At 43.4% G+C, this 19,866-nt stretch overlaps 1 protein-coding gene across 1 annotated transcript in view; it reads right to left on the reverse strand.

The window, feature by feature from the left end:
- Nucleotides 1–15,387, reverse strand: part of LOC131288068 (protein groucho) — a 160,943-nt gene extending 145,556 nt beyond the window's left edge. The window contains exon 1 of the mRNA XM_058317168.1: nt 15,352–15,387. Within this exon, the coding sequence (XP_058173151.1) occupies nt 15,352–15,387 (36 nt within the window). The remainder of the gene's footprint in view (nt 1–15,351) is intronic.
- Between the last annotated feature and the right edge of the window lie 4,479 nt (nt 15,388–19,866).

Below are 19,866 nucleotides of genomic sequence, written 5' to 3' on the forward strand. Positions count from 1 at the left end.
ATGTAGCACAAAAATGTTACTACGGGCCGGATAAAATTGGTTGCCGACCCCTGTTATAGAGTAAGGGTTATGTTCAGTAAATTTCGAATATACAATCGTTTTGGTAGTTTTCTAGATTTAAGGTCTGAGTAAAAGTTAAAGTGGTGTTATACACGCGGAAAACACGACATTTTTCTTCTATTAGTTTTCTCTACAAAAAAAAAAGTTAGAATGAAATCAAACTTTAAACAAACTAAACTTGAGAAAACTCTTAACTACGAAACATATGCCGTAACGTCGCAGATATCCCAATGTCACGAATTCTTCGACATCCTCAGGTCGACGTCTCTTCTGCGAGACGAGGGACGTCTACAAAGACTTCTTTGAAAAAAGGGGGGGTGAAAAACTTGACATGCAAACAACGAAAAAAAAAATGTGGCCTGAAAAAGAACGTCCGTCCGTGTCCGTAGTGTACTCCACTCCTCCGCAGTTTGTTTGAGCAACTAACCAAACACTCGTTTTCCGGCCAACAGGTCTGTTGAGTAGAAGACAACGAAAGAGGGAGGTGTGTTGATGCGAGCCGATGAGAAACATGAATTGGCAACAAATAAAAATAAAACACACACAGTTGTGGGATATTCTGGATGCGGGGGGTAGTTTAGTTTAATTTATCCTTTTCCGTTCAAAACATGGTTATCTGAGTGGAAACTCTTTTGAATCGGAAACACATTTTAATGCATTGTTGGAAAGGGCTGTGAAGATACTATTCCTATTCTTAGCACGCATTTCACAGCCCCCTTCCATTCTACGGTGGAGTGATAAAGTCCCATACCGGGTCAATATAATAAACTGTTATCATACACACACACCTCCACCGTCGGTAAGTTATGGCACATTCCGAGTGCACACCCTCAATTCGAAAGGGATGCTAACGTTGAGCCTTCCCAAGCGCAGTGCAAACAGAAGTGGGCCCGAGTGGCATGTGCGTCAACAACAACGTGTCGAGGGTACGCAGGGAAGGGGGAAAATATATATATGGTGTTGTACACAGACCCAAGAACTGCGAGACCGGGGCCGAGGATTAGAGCACGAGGTTAAGTAATGTATCATCACCGCGGATGACCTCGTGTCTCGTCAACCGAGCTGGACACATTTTCAAACAGTCACCCCTCGAAAGCCACCCTCTCTTCTCCTGCTACGTAAGAAGGGAGAGAGGGAGTTTTGCTAGCTGAGTTTTATCGTTCCTATCTCTCGCTGTCCCCAGGATGAAGAGGGCACGGGCTCTTGTTGGCCGTGAGCAAACAACCCTGGCGGCAGCGCAGGATGAGGAAGTCTTGAACACCGCAAGCATCAGCACACCGGTCTCCGCCAGCATCGCTTTGCTTCTGTTTGTCCAAGAATAATCCAGTGACGCATTGGAGCTCTGGGCTGTTCCGGGGGGTGAGGGAGGGGGCCACCAAACGGGGTTGGAAAAGGTGACGAGCAGAGCAGAAGAAGGTGCACGCCAAATGGCCTGACTCGATAAAGTCACATTCGCGCGCCGGTTTGCTTTTCGAAACCTAAGGCCACCGGCCCCTCCCACCACCCGCTGGGAGGGGGTTCAAATTTGGTCGGTCAAAAGTTGCATTTTTTGAGACGGTCAACTTCAAAAGCGTTCGAGGGAGAGAGAGTTGTAACCTTTTTTTACTTCGGTTCGGAAATTAAATGTTCCGCAAGCCTGAGTATTTGTTTCCATTAATTTGATCCATGAATGTGTGTGTGTGTGTCCGGCGGCCACTTAGTCGCGCCCCAAAACGCATTAAATTACCTCCTCCCCCTCTTTCTCCACACCGCTATATACTCGACGAACTGTCGTCGTATTTCTGCCAATTAAACAATTTAACCCTTATGCCCGGCGAGGGGGGAAGGCTGCGGCCGCCCGTGTGGGTACGATGAATAATTTAAAGCCAGCGGGCGGCGATAATTGCGCACCGAAGAGAGAGAGAGTCAGAGAGCAATAGGCACGCGGATGGTAGGGGTTCCAAAAATAGTGCCCTAGTTTGTGGCGGCTTCCTCCAACTCCGGCGCGGGTTTTTGAAAATCTCACCCACCCGACGCTCACTAAGAGGAAGAGAAGAAACTTAAGGGGAGATGGGAGGGTCGTTAGAGAGGGGTGGCATCTCGTTGAATAAACCACCGTCCGTCGTTGAGCGCAGATGGCCGTTCGTCATCGTCGTCATCATCAGGTTCCCAGGTCGCGCCATCGCGATTCGCCCAAAGTCCGGTACGAACCTCAGTCCAGAGAACCGGATGGGGACGCGCTCGGGAGAGAAAAAAGGGGCGAACAAACAACAACCACACATCGGGTAAATATTGACGCGTCTTTATTATTGTTGGTTTTATTGTGTTAAAGCCCCGCGGACGGTAAATAACGGAAACGGGATCCTATCCTAGCGCGACACTCCGAAGTGCCTTTGTCCGCCGAAGTTGGCCGAGGGACACGATTTCTTTTCGAGCGTTCCAAGCAGAACGCCGCGCCGATGCTGTCGGGAGGACAAGACAAGACAAGAAACGACCAACGGAGCGCACCAGCGTCTTGGTTGTGTGCGCGCGTGTAGGCGATTTCGGAATGATGATGCCGCGCCGAGACACTGTGTTTACACAATATACCGAATCCTCCCGCGTCCACCGATGGGCAGATTATCGTTCGCGGGTTTTTTGTGACAATTTGGCAGCATCCATATTCAGCCTCACGCGGGGCTACCGGCAGAAAAGCATTACGTTTCGATGCGACGAGCGTTGTGTATCGATCATTTGACTGACAGAAAACGGCGGGGCAAAGTGATGGAGTTTGACATTCGATGGATTGGGTGGAAAAAATGGATTTCAAAGGGATCGGCAACGCGAAATCGTTATATTTATTTTATATTTTAGCTTTACAACCCATACAAGAAGGGTTTAGCTTTTTTCATTGTGTAAAACACGACGCGTCCGTCACATCTGATACTTTTCTTGCATAAAGTTTAAGTACCACAGATGTTGTTGAAGACTTGTTTGAGTCCCTTTTTTTCAATCAAATCATCTAAGTTTTACATTTGAAAGTCGATTTTAATAACACAAATAACACAAACATGAAAAACCTCTACACTTATTAACAAAAAACCAGCACATTACACACAAATTCACTATGAGTTTCACAAACCAAAGGCAACATTATCGTTGACTGGTAATCGAAATAGTTCATTGGATATTCATCGAAAGCTAAAAGTTAAGTTAGTTAAAGGTTTACAAAACACGAGGAAATCTATAGAATTTCAGTCATTTTAAATATGCCATAATTATAACTATTAAATTAGACTTCTTAAAACAACTAAATATTATAAAATAGGAATTGATGTCCAGAACTGGATTTCGACCGGTGAGGTCCTGAAAGTGTTTCAAACAAAGTTTTGTCGGAAAGGGTCAAAGAATAACTTTATACAATAATTGATGAATTATTAATCATTTCAAATATGCCATAATTGTAACTAGTAAATTAGACCTTTCAAAACAACTAAATATTATAAAATAGGAATTGAATTCCAGAACTGGATTCAGACCGGCCCTGGAAGTGTTTCAAACAAAGTTTTGTCGGAAAGGGTCAAAGAATAACTTTAGAGCAAGCGTCAAAACATAACTCGTCACATGTGGAGCTGGTTTAAGAATATGGCATAACGAACTCCATCTTTAAATGTCTCTATAATAGGTCGATTTCTGAAGACAGTTACTAGCTACAATTATAAATTATAACGGTAGTTGCGACTGTTGCTTTACGTTTTGTTAAAAATAACCAAGCCAACAGAATCCCTACAGTTTTACTTGAAAACATTCCAACATAATGCCACGAAGCCTGATTCAAGATACTCAGGAAAGTCCTAAAGTGAAGTTCTGAATTTCGAATTGAAGGATGGGTTAAATTTCTCCAGCATTAAAAAACTCAAGACTATAAACTCCTGTGCAGTTCATTTTGCTTCACTTCGCTCAATCCAACCGACCTCCGCGAGGAGGATGGTAGCCGTAAATTTATTTTTAATTGCAAACCATGGCAATTAGCCGCGGCGGGAGGGGCGCAAAAAAAACACGACCTTCACCAACAGAAATCCCCATTCAACGGCGAATGGCCCCCAGCAGCCATCTTCCACCGGCAGGGAAGCAGCACAACAACACCAACGCAGAGAAGGAAGAGAGTCCAACTCCGAAGTGGTCGCCGTCGACAGCGTTCCGAAAGCGAGTGTGTGATGTCGTGTGGAAAAGCAGTGTGTGTCGGTTAAATTAACATACCCGCTAGGCAATTTCGAGCAAATCGTCCTCAAAAACGTCCTCCATGACACAAACATCGAGCAGTTTTGTATGGTGAGGAGGACAAGGAGGACGATTGCTCGAAAAACGTCCTCCTTTTGTTTCATCCCCATACAAAAATGGAGGACGTTTGTTCGCGCGGAGGACGTTTTGAGGACGATATTTCGAGCTGCCTAGCGGGTAATCACTAAAGTGAACACCCGACCCGCGCAAAGGCAGTGTAAAAACACTATCCGCAAACCGAGCGTTTTTGGGGGCAGAATAGCGGTCGTGCACTACTGCTCGAAGAAGGTATTCTTGCAGACGAAAAATACCGTCTTCGGGCGCGGCACATTCTGTCGCGAGAACGTTTTGAGCTCGTTTGGAGCAGCGGTTTGATGAGCGAAAAAAAAAGCGCGTTTCTTACTCACGCTCTTTTGCACCACACCACGCTTTGGAGAGAGACTCAGAGGAGGAAGCTATGTAGGGTTCTGTTTTTCTACGGGTTCTAGATGTAGAGTTCTGTGATTCTATATTTAGACATGGTACTTCAGGTTTGTGAAAAGTTTCTAGCGGTAGCCGTTCTACCAGTAAGGCTACGGAACAGTTGCATGCGGCGCGCTCTAAGTTGTTTATAAAAGCAGTGGATCGTGCAATCACACTTTTTTCCTCAGCTTGTTTACATTTCTCTCACATTTCTATATTGCTCCATTTTTCCTCTCATAGCGTTTGGCGTAGCTTTCGGCAATTGTTTAAATCTTGAAAGCATGCATTTCGGCTCTAAGCGTGCGCGTGGATTCAAATATTTAATTACTCAGGGAATGTAAATTCATACAAAATTATAATATCGTAAAATGTTCAGTAATTTAGAATACTGTTTCAAAAATATTTGTTACCGGTTAAAATTTTTTTTATAATTTACCGTATGCGTGAAAATGTTTGCACGATCTTACTTATATAGTTCCTGTTTTCTCTGGGCATACACATCATTGGCTTTCTTAGCATCAACTTAATCCTTAACTCGTACCTAAATAGGTTGTGAACGAAAAACCACGTTTTACTTAGTTAAGGACTTGCATCATGACCAAGTAGCAGTGTATTCGCGATTTGTCTCATGCGCAACTATCTCAAAAACATATTGCCATAGGAATATCCCGGTGGATCGTGGAAAAGGTCTTGGACAGGGATAAGGTTAGATAACTTTCCACGAGGCTCCGCCCTATCCCTCGAAACGCACCCAAAACTAGAGGCCGGTACAGCTAATGTTCTGGTCGAAACATATATGGCCCCCATGCTGGATTCCGGGTTAGTCACAATGGCGTTTTATGAAGGTCAAGGCTTACTCTAAACGCCGCCCAAGTATGACTAGCCTCCGGTAAACCATAGCCTGCATTTTAAGGAACTGCAGTGTATTCCGCAAGCGCATGGAGAATGGTTTTTTCTAAATGGTGCAAACATTATCACGCATGCGGTATTTGTTTGATTATATCCAACTAATTTTGTTTGATTAAATCCCCAAATGCAGTTTAAGTTTTTGTTCCAAATGGTTTAAGCCCAGGGGCAGAATGCACCACGTTAATTATTGTTCAATTTGCTGTTCATTGTTCCAGGAATATGCAATTGATGAAAGTTATTTTATTTTCAATAGTTTTTAAGAATCTAATATGATGATACACAGTTGGCTTTTTACTTCCGCTCACGCCTTCGCGCCTCCTCTCCTTTCATTTTCGGGTAGGAGATGTTTCGGGCTACAATATTAATCAAAGTATTGAAAGCACATATAACAAGTAACTGATTTTAAGTTGGGGTTTGCAAAGAGCATTGATAAATATTCTTCTCAAAACAACGTAGAATCACGCTCGTGCAAGAAGTTCAATGCATCGAGTGATAGTTCTACAAAAGGACCACCAGATGACGCTACTGTTATGGCAAAATCAGGCAAATTCCAACAACAACGCTTCGTGTCCCATACAAAACTTCGGGAAACGTTCTCAAACGGTTCGGTTTGCGGATAGTGTTTTGCTTCCCGCTGCTTCGCCGCCGCTCTTCCTCCCCAGTCGGAGGGTAAATGTGTGCATTTCTGTGCTAAACTACTCCGGTAGCGCGAACCATCACGTCGTCAAGACGGGAGTGACGGCGGCGGTGGGGGGTGATGACACAAATCGGTGACTATTTTCCCTCCCACCGCGCGACGGGGGTTTGAGATCAGATTAAGAGCCCGTTGATTTGTTGTAATTATACGCCAAACCGTGTTGCACCGACGACGGCGATCCGGGAGGGTGCCGAAGAAGATGCACAAGGTATAATTTCTGCGCGATTCCCTCCAACGGCGAAAGAGAAGCGGGCGTTTCGCAGCGGGAGGAAAACATCCTAGGTGGGGGGGCGGTGGATCGGGACGTCAAAGTCATAACATAAAAACAAACTCTCCCAGTAAAGGCGAAAATAATCATAAGTTTTATCCCGTGGCCATCTTGACGACTCCATCATATCGGGCCGGGGCAAGGATCATTCATTAAAAACCGTACGGAACGGTGAAAAAAAGGGAGAAGAAAAACAAGTAGCGGCTTGGCTTCGCGCATCATGTACGCAGCGGCATTATCCGCATCCGCTCACTAAGGGGGACGCAAACGCATGTCGCCAACCAGAATGTTCGCTGATCACAGTGATTGGAAGGTAAATTAAATCTCATTAAGCGGGCACCAACTCATCGGCGAGGCGAGCGTCAAACAGACGAACGGCTCACTCGTCGGGTTGAGTGCTACCTGAACCCTTGGAGAGGCATGAGATTTACACTGCGTCCCAAAATGATAGGCTAACTTAGTATTTTATGTGCTAGACTTATAAAAAGCATAGGATATTTTTTAATGTAACTATTTGTGAGCATAGAATGAATACTTTTCTTTAATATTTTTCGAGAAAACGAAAAAACAATCCTTTTTGCTCCAAGAAAGTGAAAACAGTGGTGTTCCAAAATGATTGCCTCACTTAAGGTTTCGATTAAATAATCAACAGAAATAGCATAAATGGAGTAACAAGTGACGATTTAATAATCAGTGGAGCCTCCGTTACCAATTATTATTTGGAAAATTCATGATGGCAGTTGCCTGGGGCAACGTTTCGTTTTTTTTAAAGGAAATTGCTTTATTATTAAATATTTACATCTGTACAGGTTTTCCTTGAAAGGATGGCAGCTACTAAGAATTTACTTACATCTCTTGAAGAGATGTTTAAAGATTGTTTAATGAACTGGTGGTTGCTTTAGAGCTTGAAACACATTACATACTAATTATTGCTACTTATATTAATCTTAAACTAGTTTATTTTCTTATCAAACTAAGTTACGAATCAATTCATGTATCGATAGGAGTCATTTAGTTCTTGTTGATATATTTGTATTGATCAACTTAATGTTGATTCGTTCCACTCCAATAAGCTCCAGAACACGATTTGTAGGGGTGTTCCAGTGAAGGTTGGCAACGTTTGGTTGAATTGGAAGCAACTCTAAAAATTCTCCGTTTATCACGCGAAGTTTTTGAGGACGACCGGGAGACTCCTGAAGCCCATATGAACTGGGCTCTTTCACATAAGTTTTAATGATATTCAAGATCTATTTACTAGCGTACCAATCTCATGATTTGACTTTAGGCGATAGGCATCAATTTTACATTTTTTTCGTCCCGTGAATTATTTTATACGGCCCATGTTTGAATTAAATTACAAATTAAAGGAAGAGAACTTATAAACGCGCACCTTTGCAAAACTGGAGACGTAGCTAGGAACTGGGATTTTTTGTTAATTTGAATGGTTTTTGAAGTGAGTCTTTCATTATGGAACACTGAAGTTATTTGAGTTTTTACCTTAAAAATATTCTAAATTATTTTTCTGGAAAAAAAAGAAATGAAACACATTTTTATTCTATTAACACATTGACTGCCATGGCTATCGTTTTTGATAGCCAGCTGTCATTAGTTCTAAAAAAAATTTGTCCCCTAAATAAATGAAAATGCAACATACAAATTGTAGTACTAATTAATATCAATTCTTTGGGAAGCTAAGTCTTTGCTTAGCCTTCATAAACCGTCGGTTTAATAAATGTTATAATCAAATTTTATTAAAAACGAGTGTACTAAAAAAGTGTGCTAAAAACGCTTGGCAGTCAACGTGCTAAGAAACGCGTGAGTGAGGCTATAATTGTGGTCAGCAAAAATCGGTTATTTTGAAAATTTTATATCGAAGAGAAAATTACTTTGACACATGTTGATACTTAGCTAAATGAAACCAAGCACAACTTCAAACGAAATGGAATCGAAAATGTATTCATTTCCCTGAAAACGACCATCTTCCCTGACTGAGCATGCAACGGTTAATGACTTCGACGGCGACATTAGAGGACTCAACCTCAACCTCAACCCATGAAGCACGCGACCCTGCGCACCGTCTATATCTATACGTATTTGTGTATGTGTTTGGGTTTGACGTTTTTCAGGCCTCCACGGGACAAGGTAATTATCCGGACCGCTCTGCTCCTCTGGGGGGGACGGTATATTTTACTCTCATCATCACCCATTACGGGTATGTGGGGGGGGGGATGAGACGCGGAGCCGCATTCCACCCGGTCCAGGAATCAACGAAAATTGCCGCCATATTATTGATGGCACTACTGACGCCAGCGCGTAGCGTGGCCACGGGAATTAGAGCGACCCGGGTGAGTAGCGTCCTGGGAGATCTGCTGCTGCTGCTGCAAGGCCGTCGGAAAGGGGACCGAAGCGAGGCTCGGAGTTGAGCATACGGCGGGGCTGTGGAAGCTAAAATTAGCGCAACCATTTTCCATCGTCAATTCTGCGTGCCGCTGCGGACGGCGGCGATATTACTACCGAGCAATTACGCTTTTACTGCTTCTGCTGGTGGTGGTGGTGGTGGTGAAGAATCCCGAAACCCGTCGACTCCTTTCGGTCGGGAACACAGTCCGGGTATCCGGTTGCAGGTGGACGTTCGGGCGTTCGGATTGAGAAACGCGCAACGTAACGCGTGACAGAGCAACCGGCCATCACTAATGAGTGCACGGAAGCCGACCGCCGCATTTCGGTACATTACGAGATGTGATCCCCCTGAACCAGGCGTCATCGGGGTTGGACCACCGACGACGGCATCGGTGAGTGCATCCCGTTGCGCAAATTGCGAAAGAACTGCCAACGGTGGCGACCACCACACCACACCACACCACGCAGAGGACAGTCCGGGAAAGCCGGGGATGTATTGCAATTCGTGCAGGAATTTGCTCATTGCAGGTTCCGCGCGCGCTTATCGGAGCTGAAGCCATTAATGAGACCCTACGATCCGAATAAAGGAAACCGATGGGCTTTGGGGAACGCCGTCGACGTTCGGAGGAGACCATTTCGAGCGGGCGGGGGAAATAAATATAAACCCATTCGTTTGTATTGCATAAATAAATAATAGAAAATAATTGGAACCCGATGGACCAACATGGTTGGCAACATTACGAAAAAAACACATGAGATTAAATTTTTCTTGCTTTTATTGTGGAGGGGGGTGTATTGGGTAATATTTTTATTTCCATATGCATCAGATTCATATGCGAATGATACAATGTGCACCGCAAAAATTAAGTTTCAAAAGTTTCATTCTACATTCAAATAAGGGTTGGAATTAGTGTTGTGCTCAATGAATCTTTTGACGAAATTCATTCGTATGAATCTTTCACCAAAGATTCATTCAGATGGATTCATGAATCTTTGCGGATTCGAATTTTCAAAGCTTCGAAAGAACGAAAGATTCATGAATCCTGGATACGCAAAGAATCATTCAACTCACACAACTCTAGTTGAAATAACTTTAATGCATCTTGAGTTTGAAACGTTGACTAAAATATTTGCAATAAAATTAACCTTTTTTTCTTTATTTTTAGCTTTTTCTTCTTCTTCTTGGCATGACTTTTTCCTTTTGTGTACGTGGATATTCAATCCTCTCGTACAGGAGAAGGTCCGGTCTCGGTTTGGATTCCAACCCACGCCGTCGAGGTGGATATAACAAATATTTAGAAGTTCACCACATTATTCTCACCAAATGCAAAACAAAATACAAAGATTGAAAAATCGCACATAAATGAAATGTAGATGAAGCAATTGTAAAAACGAACAGTAACTTCAATAATATAATTGAGCATTTCTTCATCTTTCTCAAATACATAAGGTCGGCTTATCAGGTCGATAAGAACTTTGTAAATTATTTCTATGAAACGATGAAAAAATTAAAAATGAACTCAATATTATAGAAACACAAAACTGGGTATTTGGGAGCCATTCAAAAAAAATAAAAGGATCGAATGATTAAAACGATGAATACGAATTGAAACACGATTTCCCAATATATAAAATTAAAAGTGCCTGATTTGGTCCGAGCTATGCTTATCTGCTCAGCATCTGACCTTGTGGCACACAAATGGGTCCGCGTAAAGACTACCTTGTTCGGAAATTTAAATACACTTTGAGTCAAAAACACACCTCTCGCTACTGCGTTGCTCCATTTTTTTTTCTCTAACCCTCCTCCATCACGGAGCTGAGGGCAACCCTTTCCGGCGCCACGCATTCCATTTCCATTAATTATTCATATCTCAATCTCGCGCGCAACCCTTCGTGTTCGAATGTTATCTCACGCCGGGCACGTCTCGTTTTTCCCGTGAAACACATCGATCCGGCGGGGGGGTGCGGTTGCTTTGATTGTTGTGAAACGTAACCCTGCTGAGTAACGCTCTCTCCCCCCTTCCGCCTGCACATTCGCTCGGCGGCGTAGAGGCTCTGTCCAATTGGCCAACTTATCTGCTTCGCCCGATCTGGCAACACACATCGAGATCGTGTTCCGATGCTGTTCCGACCGGTGTCCCAAAGTGATTTAATTACAACAAAACTGCTAGCCCCCCACAATGGGACGTGGACGCAGTTCTCCTTTACACCCACTCTACACCCAGTATCCACCATCGCCCCTCGAACGCCACCAAAGTACGAAAAAAGGGGTGGCATTTTATCAGTGTTCATTATGTTCGCGCGCAACGCGCGTTCGCGAAAGTGAGCGAGACCGGAAGCTCGGCAGATCGTTCCATTTCGGTCGAAGTACAGCGGTAGAAAGAAAATTGTGTCTGCTCATCGCTTTTGCCTTGTGTTTTTCACACACACACACGAGAGAGTAAGAACCGGCGACGATGAGATGTCGTATTATTATTACCAGATGTTTCCACGATGTTTCTCACCGATCCGCAGTTGAAGCGCACTGCAAGGGCGCGGGGTGTGTGTTGGTGTGCGGTAGATGGCGCAGTAGGGGAGGTGATTGATGACATTCCAAATTCGAAACCCTCACCTCCATCGACGGCAGCGGCGTCCCTTCGCGAAACCAATCAAACCCATTTATCGCTCACTCAACTCGATACGAGCACGCCAATCATTCCGATCGTGCCGCTCTCTCGGCCCGTTGATTTTTCCCCCACCGCCCTCACCCGGGCCCCTACCAAGCAATCAGCGGCACCCATGGCAGCCCGAGGCGCCCCATTACCTCCGGTGAAGCAAAGAAGAATAAAAAGCAAGCACAACAACGGAAAAGACAGTCGAGAGCCGGGCGGCAAATTAATTAAACATTGTTCTCGCGACCGTCGCGCATACAAATATGGCAGCATCAAGGTATGTGGATGGGAAGGGAGAAGGGGGAGGAGAGAGGGGTTGGCAATGGAGCGAGCGACGACGCGGTGAAATCATTGTCCATTTTCGCTATCTATCATAAGCAATTAAGATGTTACGTCCCTGATAAGGTAAATTAAATCCCGCTGTAAATAACGCCAACGCCATCATCGCCGATTGAGACGGTGAGTGGGAGGTGGGGGTTGAGGTGCGTACCTTGCACCTCGCCCGGTACGGTGCACTTCACACTGAACAGGGCTTGGGCAAAGAAGAAGGGAGAAGAGAGACAGAGTGCATGTGACTACTACCTTTTCCACCGTGTATGACACGCTTGTCAACACAAACGACGTGTGGTACCGTACGAGGTGGGGAAATATCGTGAGAAGGATGGGAGGGATCCCTTCCACCCCTTTTTCCACCTAAGGCCCTGAGCTGGCCACAATCTGATGACAGCAATCGAATCGATCATACACAAAAGAAATAAATAAAATACACCCTTAAATACGATGCCATAAGCCGGTGGGGAAAGGGGATGTCGGGGTGGTTGAGTAGCAGCAACCACCCGGTGGCACCCTGTTCGTTCGTCATCAGACTGCGAACACCTCCGTCACACACAATCACACACACACACGTGGAGGTATGGTATAGTACACACTGTCGCAACTTGATATCGATTCACCGAGAAAAACGTGTTCCACCGGTATCGCCGAGATGTTGGCCGATAAAATGGGCTTCGATGTGACACAAAATGTCTTGACTTGACGCTTTCATTTGTTCCTTTCGCTTTTTTTCTTTCAGCTTACGCCCTACTCTTAAGGGTTCCGAACAGGGCGGTTTTGGATGTTACTGGGACTGGATTTCTCTTTTTCGGTAGTTGGTATTGATTTTTGGACCGGATTCGTGCCAATGAAAAATTACACGGGGAAAGTTCAAACCACAACCGCTAGTGGTAGGGCAGATATTAGGAAACAAGGGTAACGATCAATTGTTTTGTAAAATAAACAAAACAAAACATTCAGGACATCAGGGTGAGCGTTGAATTCAAACGTGACAAACGTTCTATGAAATGGTTCATTCTTGACCTCAATGTGGGGATTGAAGGCTAGTTGTCTCTTGTGAGAATAAGATATCTAAACACCAGCGAATATTTAACGTATCTTTAACTTAACCTCAAATTATTGACAGTAAACGTGAAGATAGATGACAGCAGCTTTCATTCGTCGAAAACTTTCATTCGTCTTCATTTCATTTCATTTCATGAAAAAACTCATCACGCGTTTACATGACTCACAACAAATTAACGCTAACTGTCAACTGGCAATGAAGAGTCGATAAATAAACTATGAAGAATTGTAAATGAGCTATATTATTTCATCTCTAAAATTCATAATAATACTCATTTAGCGTTCTCTAAATCAGGCGAGTGAACTGAAATCTCATAACACGACGGAGTTTATTTCATTTAACGATCATTTTAAATTGTTTTACACTATTGACTCCTTCTAAAGCTGCCAGTTGAACAAGCTGTCAAACAAATTTCATTCCTATGAGATAAATTTCTAACCTGGCTACGTTAAGTGAAATGCGCAACCAAAAATGCTTGTTTATTTCGCGTTTAGACAAGTTAAGTTGGGTTTCACATGAGTGAAATGAGTGTATGACAGTTGCTGTTAAGTGAAAGTTACAATCGTTTATAACCTCATTAAGCAGCTTAACAACATCGAATTAACCTTGTTGCTAGTGAATGATACAATAGCTTTTTCCAAGTTCAATTTGTTCCATTCGCTAACGATTGCTCGTTCATTTTTTTCTAAAACTAAATAATTTTTAAAATTTGTCGTAGAATTTTGATTCAAAAGGTACAAAAACAGCAGTATAACGATTTTTCTTGTTCATTGATATGTTTCTACTAATACTTTTTTCTGTTGTTTTTATGTAAAATGTTACTAAACAACTAAACCAGAGCTATAATATGGTTCACTAAGTTACTAGAACTGTCTTTTCGTAGATTTTTGGAATCTTTGTTTTCCAAAAGCTAGATTGTTGCTAGTATATAAAACCAGTATGTTACCATTTTCCTTTGTTGAAGGTCCGGTTTAATTGAATGGTTGTGGTGTGAACATTTATTGAATGAAAACAGTGGATTGCTGCTGGTAGCCGTACGCTCGAAAGCATTCGCATGACTCACCGACGTTCCCGGGACAGTAATAATACCCACCTTCCTGATGGCTTTCATCATTTCACCGCCAATGATTTCCCACCCGCCCAAAACAGCACAAACCCCACCCACCCTTTGGTCAATTGATTTTTTTCTTATAAGGAAGCGCACACTTACAAATCGTTTCAGGTGTTGGGTGCGCGCACGCCCGCCGCTTCAGTTACAATATGTATTTCCGACCGACCCCGGGGAGTGTGCAGCAATGGCGGTTTGCTCGTAGCGTTTTTCGCTCCGTTAAGCGCATTTTCCGGCTCACCGTTTTCCCACATCGCTTCGCCGGATCGCTTCTGGCGCTAGGAATTTCGCCAGCGGCAGCAGTGTGCTGGCGATAATCGGACACTAATGTTCGAGCAGTTACGGTTGAGAGGTTGGGTGGAATGTTGCCGTCCCCCGCCCAGCCCGAGTGGGGAGGACAGAGATGGTCGGTGAACCGTGGCGAGTTCACGAACTTTTCCGCCACGTGGTAATGGATAAAGGTAGTTTATTATTTCATAACTACCTGCGCGTGGCTGTGGGTTTGTGTGTGTTTATATTGCTCGGGGTTTCTCTTACATTAAACTCATCGACTTTCCATTGGCTCCACCGCCCAACCTCGGACGCGGTGGTACGGAACTATCGCAAGGAAAATGATGTGTGTGTTCGACAAAGATAAGGATGAGTTAGAGCCCGCTTTCTGCCTGGCTGAAAATCTACCCAGCGTAACCGATTCGCCGAAACGATCGCTATCATTTTATTGGATCGTAATGTGGCCCGCCCCAAGTTTTTAATTACTTGAAAAAACCATTCCGCTGCTAATCGGTTAAAACCCTCCCCTACACAAAGTGATTTTTTACATTCGTTCTTTGGTGTGTACCGACAAATGGCATTAAAATAATTCAAACGTGAATGATTCTTCGTCGTAACCGCTTATCAATTGCAACGAAAAGTTGCTTAGGCCTTCGGTTTGCTCGTTTGAAATATTATGTAATTTTTTTAGAATCATTACGAGAAAAAAATAATAAAAAAGTCCATTGGAAATAAACGATTAATTTTATGACTCATTTTGGTTGTCGTTATAACTTTGAAATAAAAATGTGATTCGTATTTTACATTCTATCGACATTGGCGATTAAAAAATGGATGTAACATTGAAAAATTTTAAAAATATTAATTAAAAATGGTAGAGTTGTTTACCGATGCCGATGGATGCCGCGGAGGTGCTGGATACATGATTGTTGATTTTGTTAGCTGCTTTCCTCACAACAACACCGAAGAAAAACTATGTGATTGTGCTTCCCTCCAGGAACAAGTTTCGTAGCCACTGCCTTACCGTAGTGATACGGAAAACACTCAAACTTTTTCAACACTCCTACACAATGATGCACTTTTGCTGTACTTTTCGAACCGTATTTTTCCAACTGTAATTATCTGCAATTGTAAACCGCGGTACTTCACGTGTGTGATTGAATTTCACTTCATACGTTTGAATGCTCTCGCTCTGCTCTACCACTTGGGAAATTGACTGGGAGAGGAAAAAAAACGAAAATAAATTTAATTTGGTTAGCCCGCTTTGATATCTCACTTACGATAATTTTCAGCAACAATCTACCCCACGCACCGGAAATCACTGGAATTTTCCACCCATCTTCAAACCATTGCCCACAGACGCTCTCTCACTCACCACCCACCGGCGATACGTTTTGGGTAAGATTAATTACAATTAATTGGATTTCATTATCGATTCAAACAAAATGCCAGCCGTCAATCTTAATTTTCCTCACGGTGCACTCGCGCAACGGCTTTCCGCCACCATTAATGCTCACTTCGACGCTACAACCATCATCATCATCATCATCATCATCATCATCACCATCAGCAGCAGCATTACCGCCAGCATAATCAGCATCTGCTAGAGTAGACAACCAAGCCCACACCACACACACACATTATCATCAGTGATGAGATCACTTGCACCCTCTTCTTGCTTCTTGCAACGCTTATTATTATCTTCTTCAAATACTTCTTCCTCTTCTTCAGCAAACCAACCGATCGACACTTCAACAACTCCACCCTTTCTCTCCCTCACACACACACACACCCTCCACTTTTCTCCTACGGCCGGAAGATCTTCGCCTTTCACGCTCCTTTTTTTTCTCGCGCGCGCACACTTAAAACACTAACGATCAATCAATTTATCAATCAACGAACGTAAAATTTGCTCCGATTTTTTGATTAATTTTGTTTTGCTCTTTTCTTTGTGTTTTGCTTCGCTTCAACTCATTTCACATCACTTAAAATCTTCTCGCACGGAAAAGGCGGGTTGCGAGATTCACCATTTCAGGGGGAAGGAAAAAAATTGAACTTTTCCGAATCGGAACCGTTACAATTCGGAGGATGCCGCTGCGTACACATTACACATTTACCAACTGACGGGGCGAGAGAAAAGGGAGGTTTTTCACGTTTCTTCAAGGTTTTATGAGAGATCGTTTGTTATTCCGAAAGGCGTCAAGATTTGTACGGATTAACAATTTTCGCAACACTTGCCAGCGTTTTATAAACGCCAGACTTCTGTTTATGTGATTCGTTGCACAACAAATGCACTGCGATTATTTACCTCAATCGTTTGCCTTTCAAACTATGCCAACCTTTACCTAGTGCAGTTTTTTTTTATTATTTGTTTAATTTCACATCTTTTCCACTCGAAGTATTATGGGCGACATCAGCGTGTTAGTTTTTACCTGTAAAAAGAAAAAAAGTACAAAAAGGTATGAGAAATTTAGAACAAGTCATTCGTTTTCTGAATAATAAAACTACAAAATGGCTCTTGTTGGAATCAAATGTTCTCACAGTCGATAAAGCACGCTTCTTGGGGGCAGAGAAATCGATTGGCGGCGCAAAAATATGACACTCGAAATATGAACCAAAAAAACACATAAATATATAAACCGGAGAAACAAGCTGTGGGAAAATAAAATTTGGAAATTTCGGGAAAAAGGGCCCAAAAAATTATTGGCTGGATCGGCAAAAGGCGGCGAATGAAGGTGTACAATTTGCAGCATACCTGAATACATATTTGACAAAAAAAAAAACAAGCACAATAAATACTCGCATTACGATGCGCCCAAAATTCGCATTCCGACACTGCAGCCCTGCCTCATAAAAACTCCTCCATGCAATTGTATGCTAATTGAAGACGGGGTGGAAAAAGGGCAAAAAAAAGACCCCCGCGACGAGAAAACCTACGCAAATTATGCGTATGTTGTTCGGGGCGGAAGGGAGTGACATATAAAAAAAAAAAAAAACAGAAAAGAAAATGGTCGTCGGCGACGATTGCACACCTTCATTTCATGATCACGTGAGCAGAAATTTGAGGTCCATCCCGGTTCGACGGCTATTTTGTTTTTGTTTGCATGCGTGTCTCCCGTCTGCACAAACACTGCTCCGGCTCATTCCAGCCAATCGCAAACCGCGCTAATGAAGACCCGAAAAGGGGCCCCAGGCCGACGGAAAGGGATCAAGATCATCATTTTTTTTGCGATTCGAAACCTTTTTTGCTCGCCGCAAGTACGTACGCGATGATGACCACTTCGTCGGTTGTTTGTTTTTCCGTTTCGAGCTCGAGGGTCAAATATCGTTGAGTCAAGTCAAGCCTTTCGAGGGGGGGAGGAGCTGAGAAGGGGTACGATACGACGGTTATTGATTTTTGAGCACTTGAGCACACCGACACGAGAACTCATGGGCGATGGCCGCCGGATCGGCAAAAAAAAACAAACCAAAACCTGGCGCCACCTTTTGTCGGCGCGCACGGAATTAATTAGCGGACCACCGTCGAAAACAATTCGGCACAATTTTCTGTCATTGCTTGCCCTGCGGGAATGAATACATCAAGAAGAAACATTAAAAGTGTTAACATTAACCGGTTCGGGGGTTGTTTTTTTTTTTTGTTTTATTCACTCAACCCATACAGCATTGGGTCGCCGCCGGACGTCCTCCGGAACGTGCTATAATTCCACGTATTTTATCAAAGCACGTAAACGGCTTCGGGGTCCGGGTTTGTTGTTTGTCCCCGGCCCCGCACAAACTTGCTCCTTTTTACAGCATTCCACGTTCGGTGAATACACAATTTCGTGAACCGGTTCCAAGGGTAAATTTATGTCGTTTGATAGCCGGGGCGAGATAAAGTGGCAAAAGGCAAAAAGGAGGAAAAGAGATTAATTAATCCTAATCGTCCGCTTATGACACATTGGCCAGTCGGAGGACGCGCTGTTTCGTCGGTATAAAACCTACCCAACCCATGCACTCCAACCGCACCAGGTTTAGGAAACGTCGAGGCGATCAAACAGAAACGTTATGTCAAAATTACAGCTCGATTTGATTAATCCTGTCCGTTTCTCGTTCGTTCCTAATGGCGTTGGGCACGCGGGTCCGAGAAAAGCAAAAACCGGTTTCGAACGACAAAATAAAAAACTTCAAACCGTGTCGCTTGTCGGTAGGCTTATCGCTTCGGTCGAGACGGAATTGATTTATCTTCTCAGCACCACCAAAACAAGATGAAAAACGGATCGGACGGAAGGTGCGAAGCCGCCGCTGAAGCAGAGATTTAAATAATCGAAAAAGGTCTTCCGATCATGGGCGATTTACGATCCGTCCAGCAAACGATGGGAAACATCGGAAGAGCAGGGTGCGTTTGATTTCTTTCCAACGCTTATCTCTTACTACGGGTTAAAACATGTTCTTGATGGAGTACTAAATCTTGTGTTTCGATTAGTGAACCTATTTAGTAAAGTTAAGTAAAGTCAACGTTTCGGCACGATTTATTTAATCCTCCAATAAAAATCACAATAAGCGCAATTAGTTGTTGTGGTGATTTTTATTAAACTGCTAAACTTAAAATCTCCTTCATTATTTCTCAAACTGTATGAATTAAAAACCTAACCACAGGATTTGAAGTAACTAACCTCTCGGTGTTCGTTTCCCGTTTCGCATCGGACGTCAGCAACGACCGGAACCGGACGCGGTCGGTCGGTTGTGAAATATAAAGTAAAAAAAAAGAACCATACGGCGGCTAATCAATCGCTAATTAGTGTCACTACTGATAAAGCAGTTTGTTGACGAGCGCTCGCGCGCGCTCATGTATTTTTGTGTGTGTGTGTGCGGACATCGGCTTGCCAAGCTCCGTCGACGGTGCACGGAACCAGAACCGAGGACCGGTTTTTAGAGCACTCGAAGCGGGAAGCAGATGTGGTTGTGAATTGGATTTCAAGTAGCTTCCGAAGCAAAAGGCAAAAGACAAACAAAACGCTGCCAAACGCAGGCACTATGGGAATAATTAATCCATCCAGAAAGTTTCATTTTATTTGATGAAGGTTCAACAAATTTGGTGCTTAAAATAAACACTCATCAGAAGGAAAATAAAGCTTGTCAGCCTTAGGGAACGAATAAACAACATTTTTTATAACATAATGGATTTTTCATTTTTGTCATTCGGGTATAAAAATGCACCCTCCTTACATAAATAAAACATTTATTATGCAGATTTAACCGACTCATATTTTTTTTCCTCTAAATCAAGCGAACACATGTGTTAGATTTTCAACAGCTTCCATTTAAATCGCATCCGACACAATTATATATGGCCAGCTATTTTTCTAAACACCGTCCCTCCCCCCGAACCTCCCAGCCCCGGGACCAAGGTGCCGTTATTTATTT

The sequence above is a fragment of the Anopheles ziemanni genome, chromosome 3 (assembly GCF_943734765.1).
Source record: "Anopheles ziemanni chromosome 3, idAnoZiCoDA_A2_x.2, whole genome shotgun sequence".
Taxonomy (NCBI): domain Eukaryota; kingdom Metazoa; phylum Arthropoda; class Insecta; order Diptera; family Culicidae; genus Anopheles; species Anopheles ziemanni.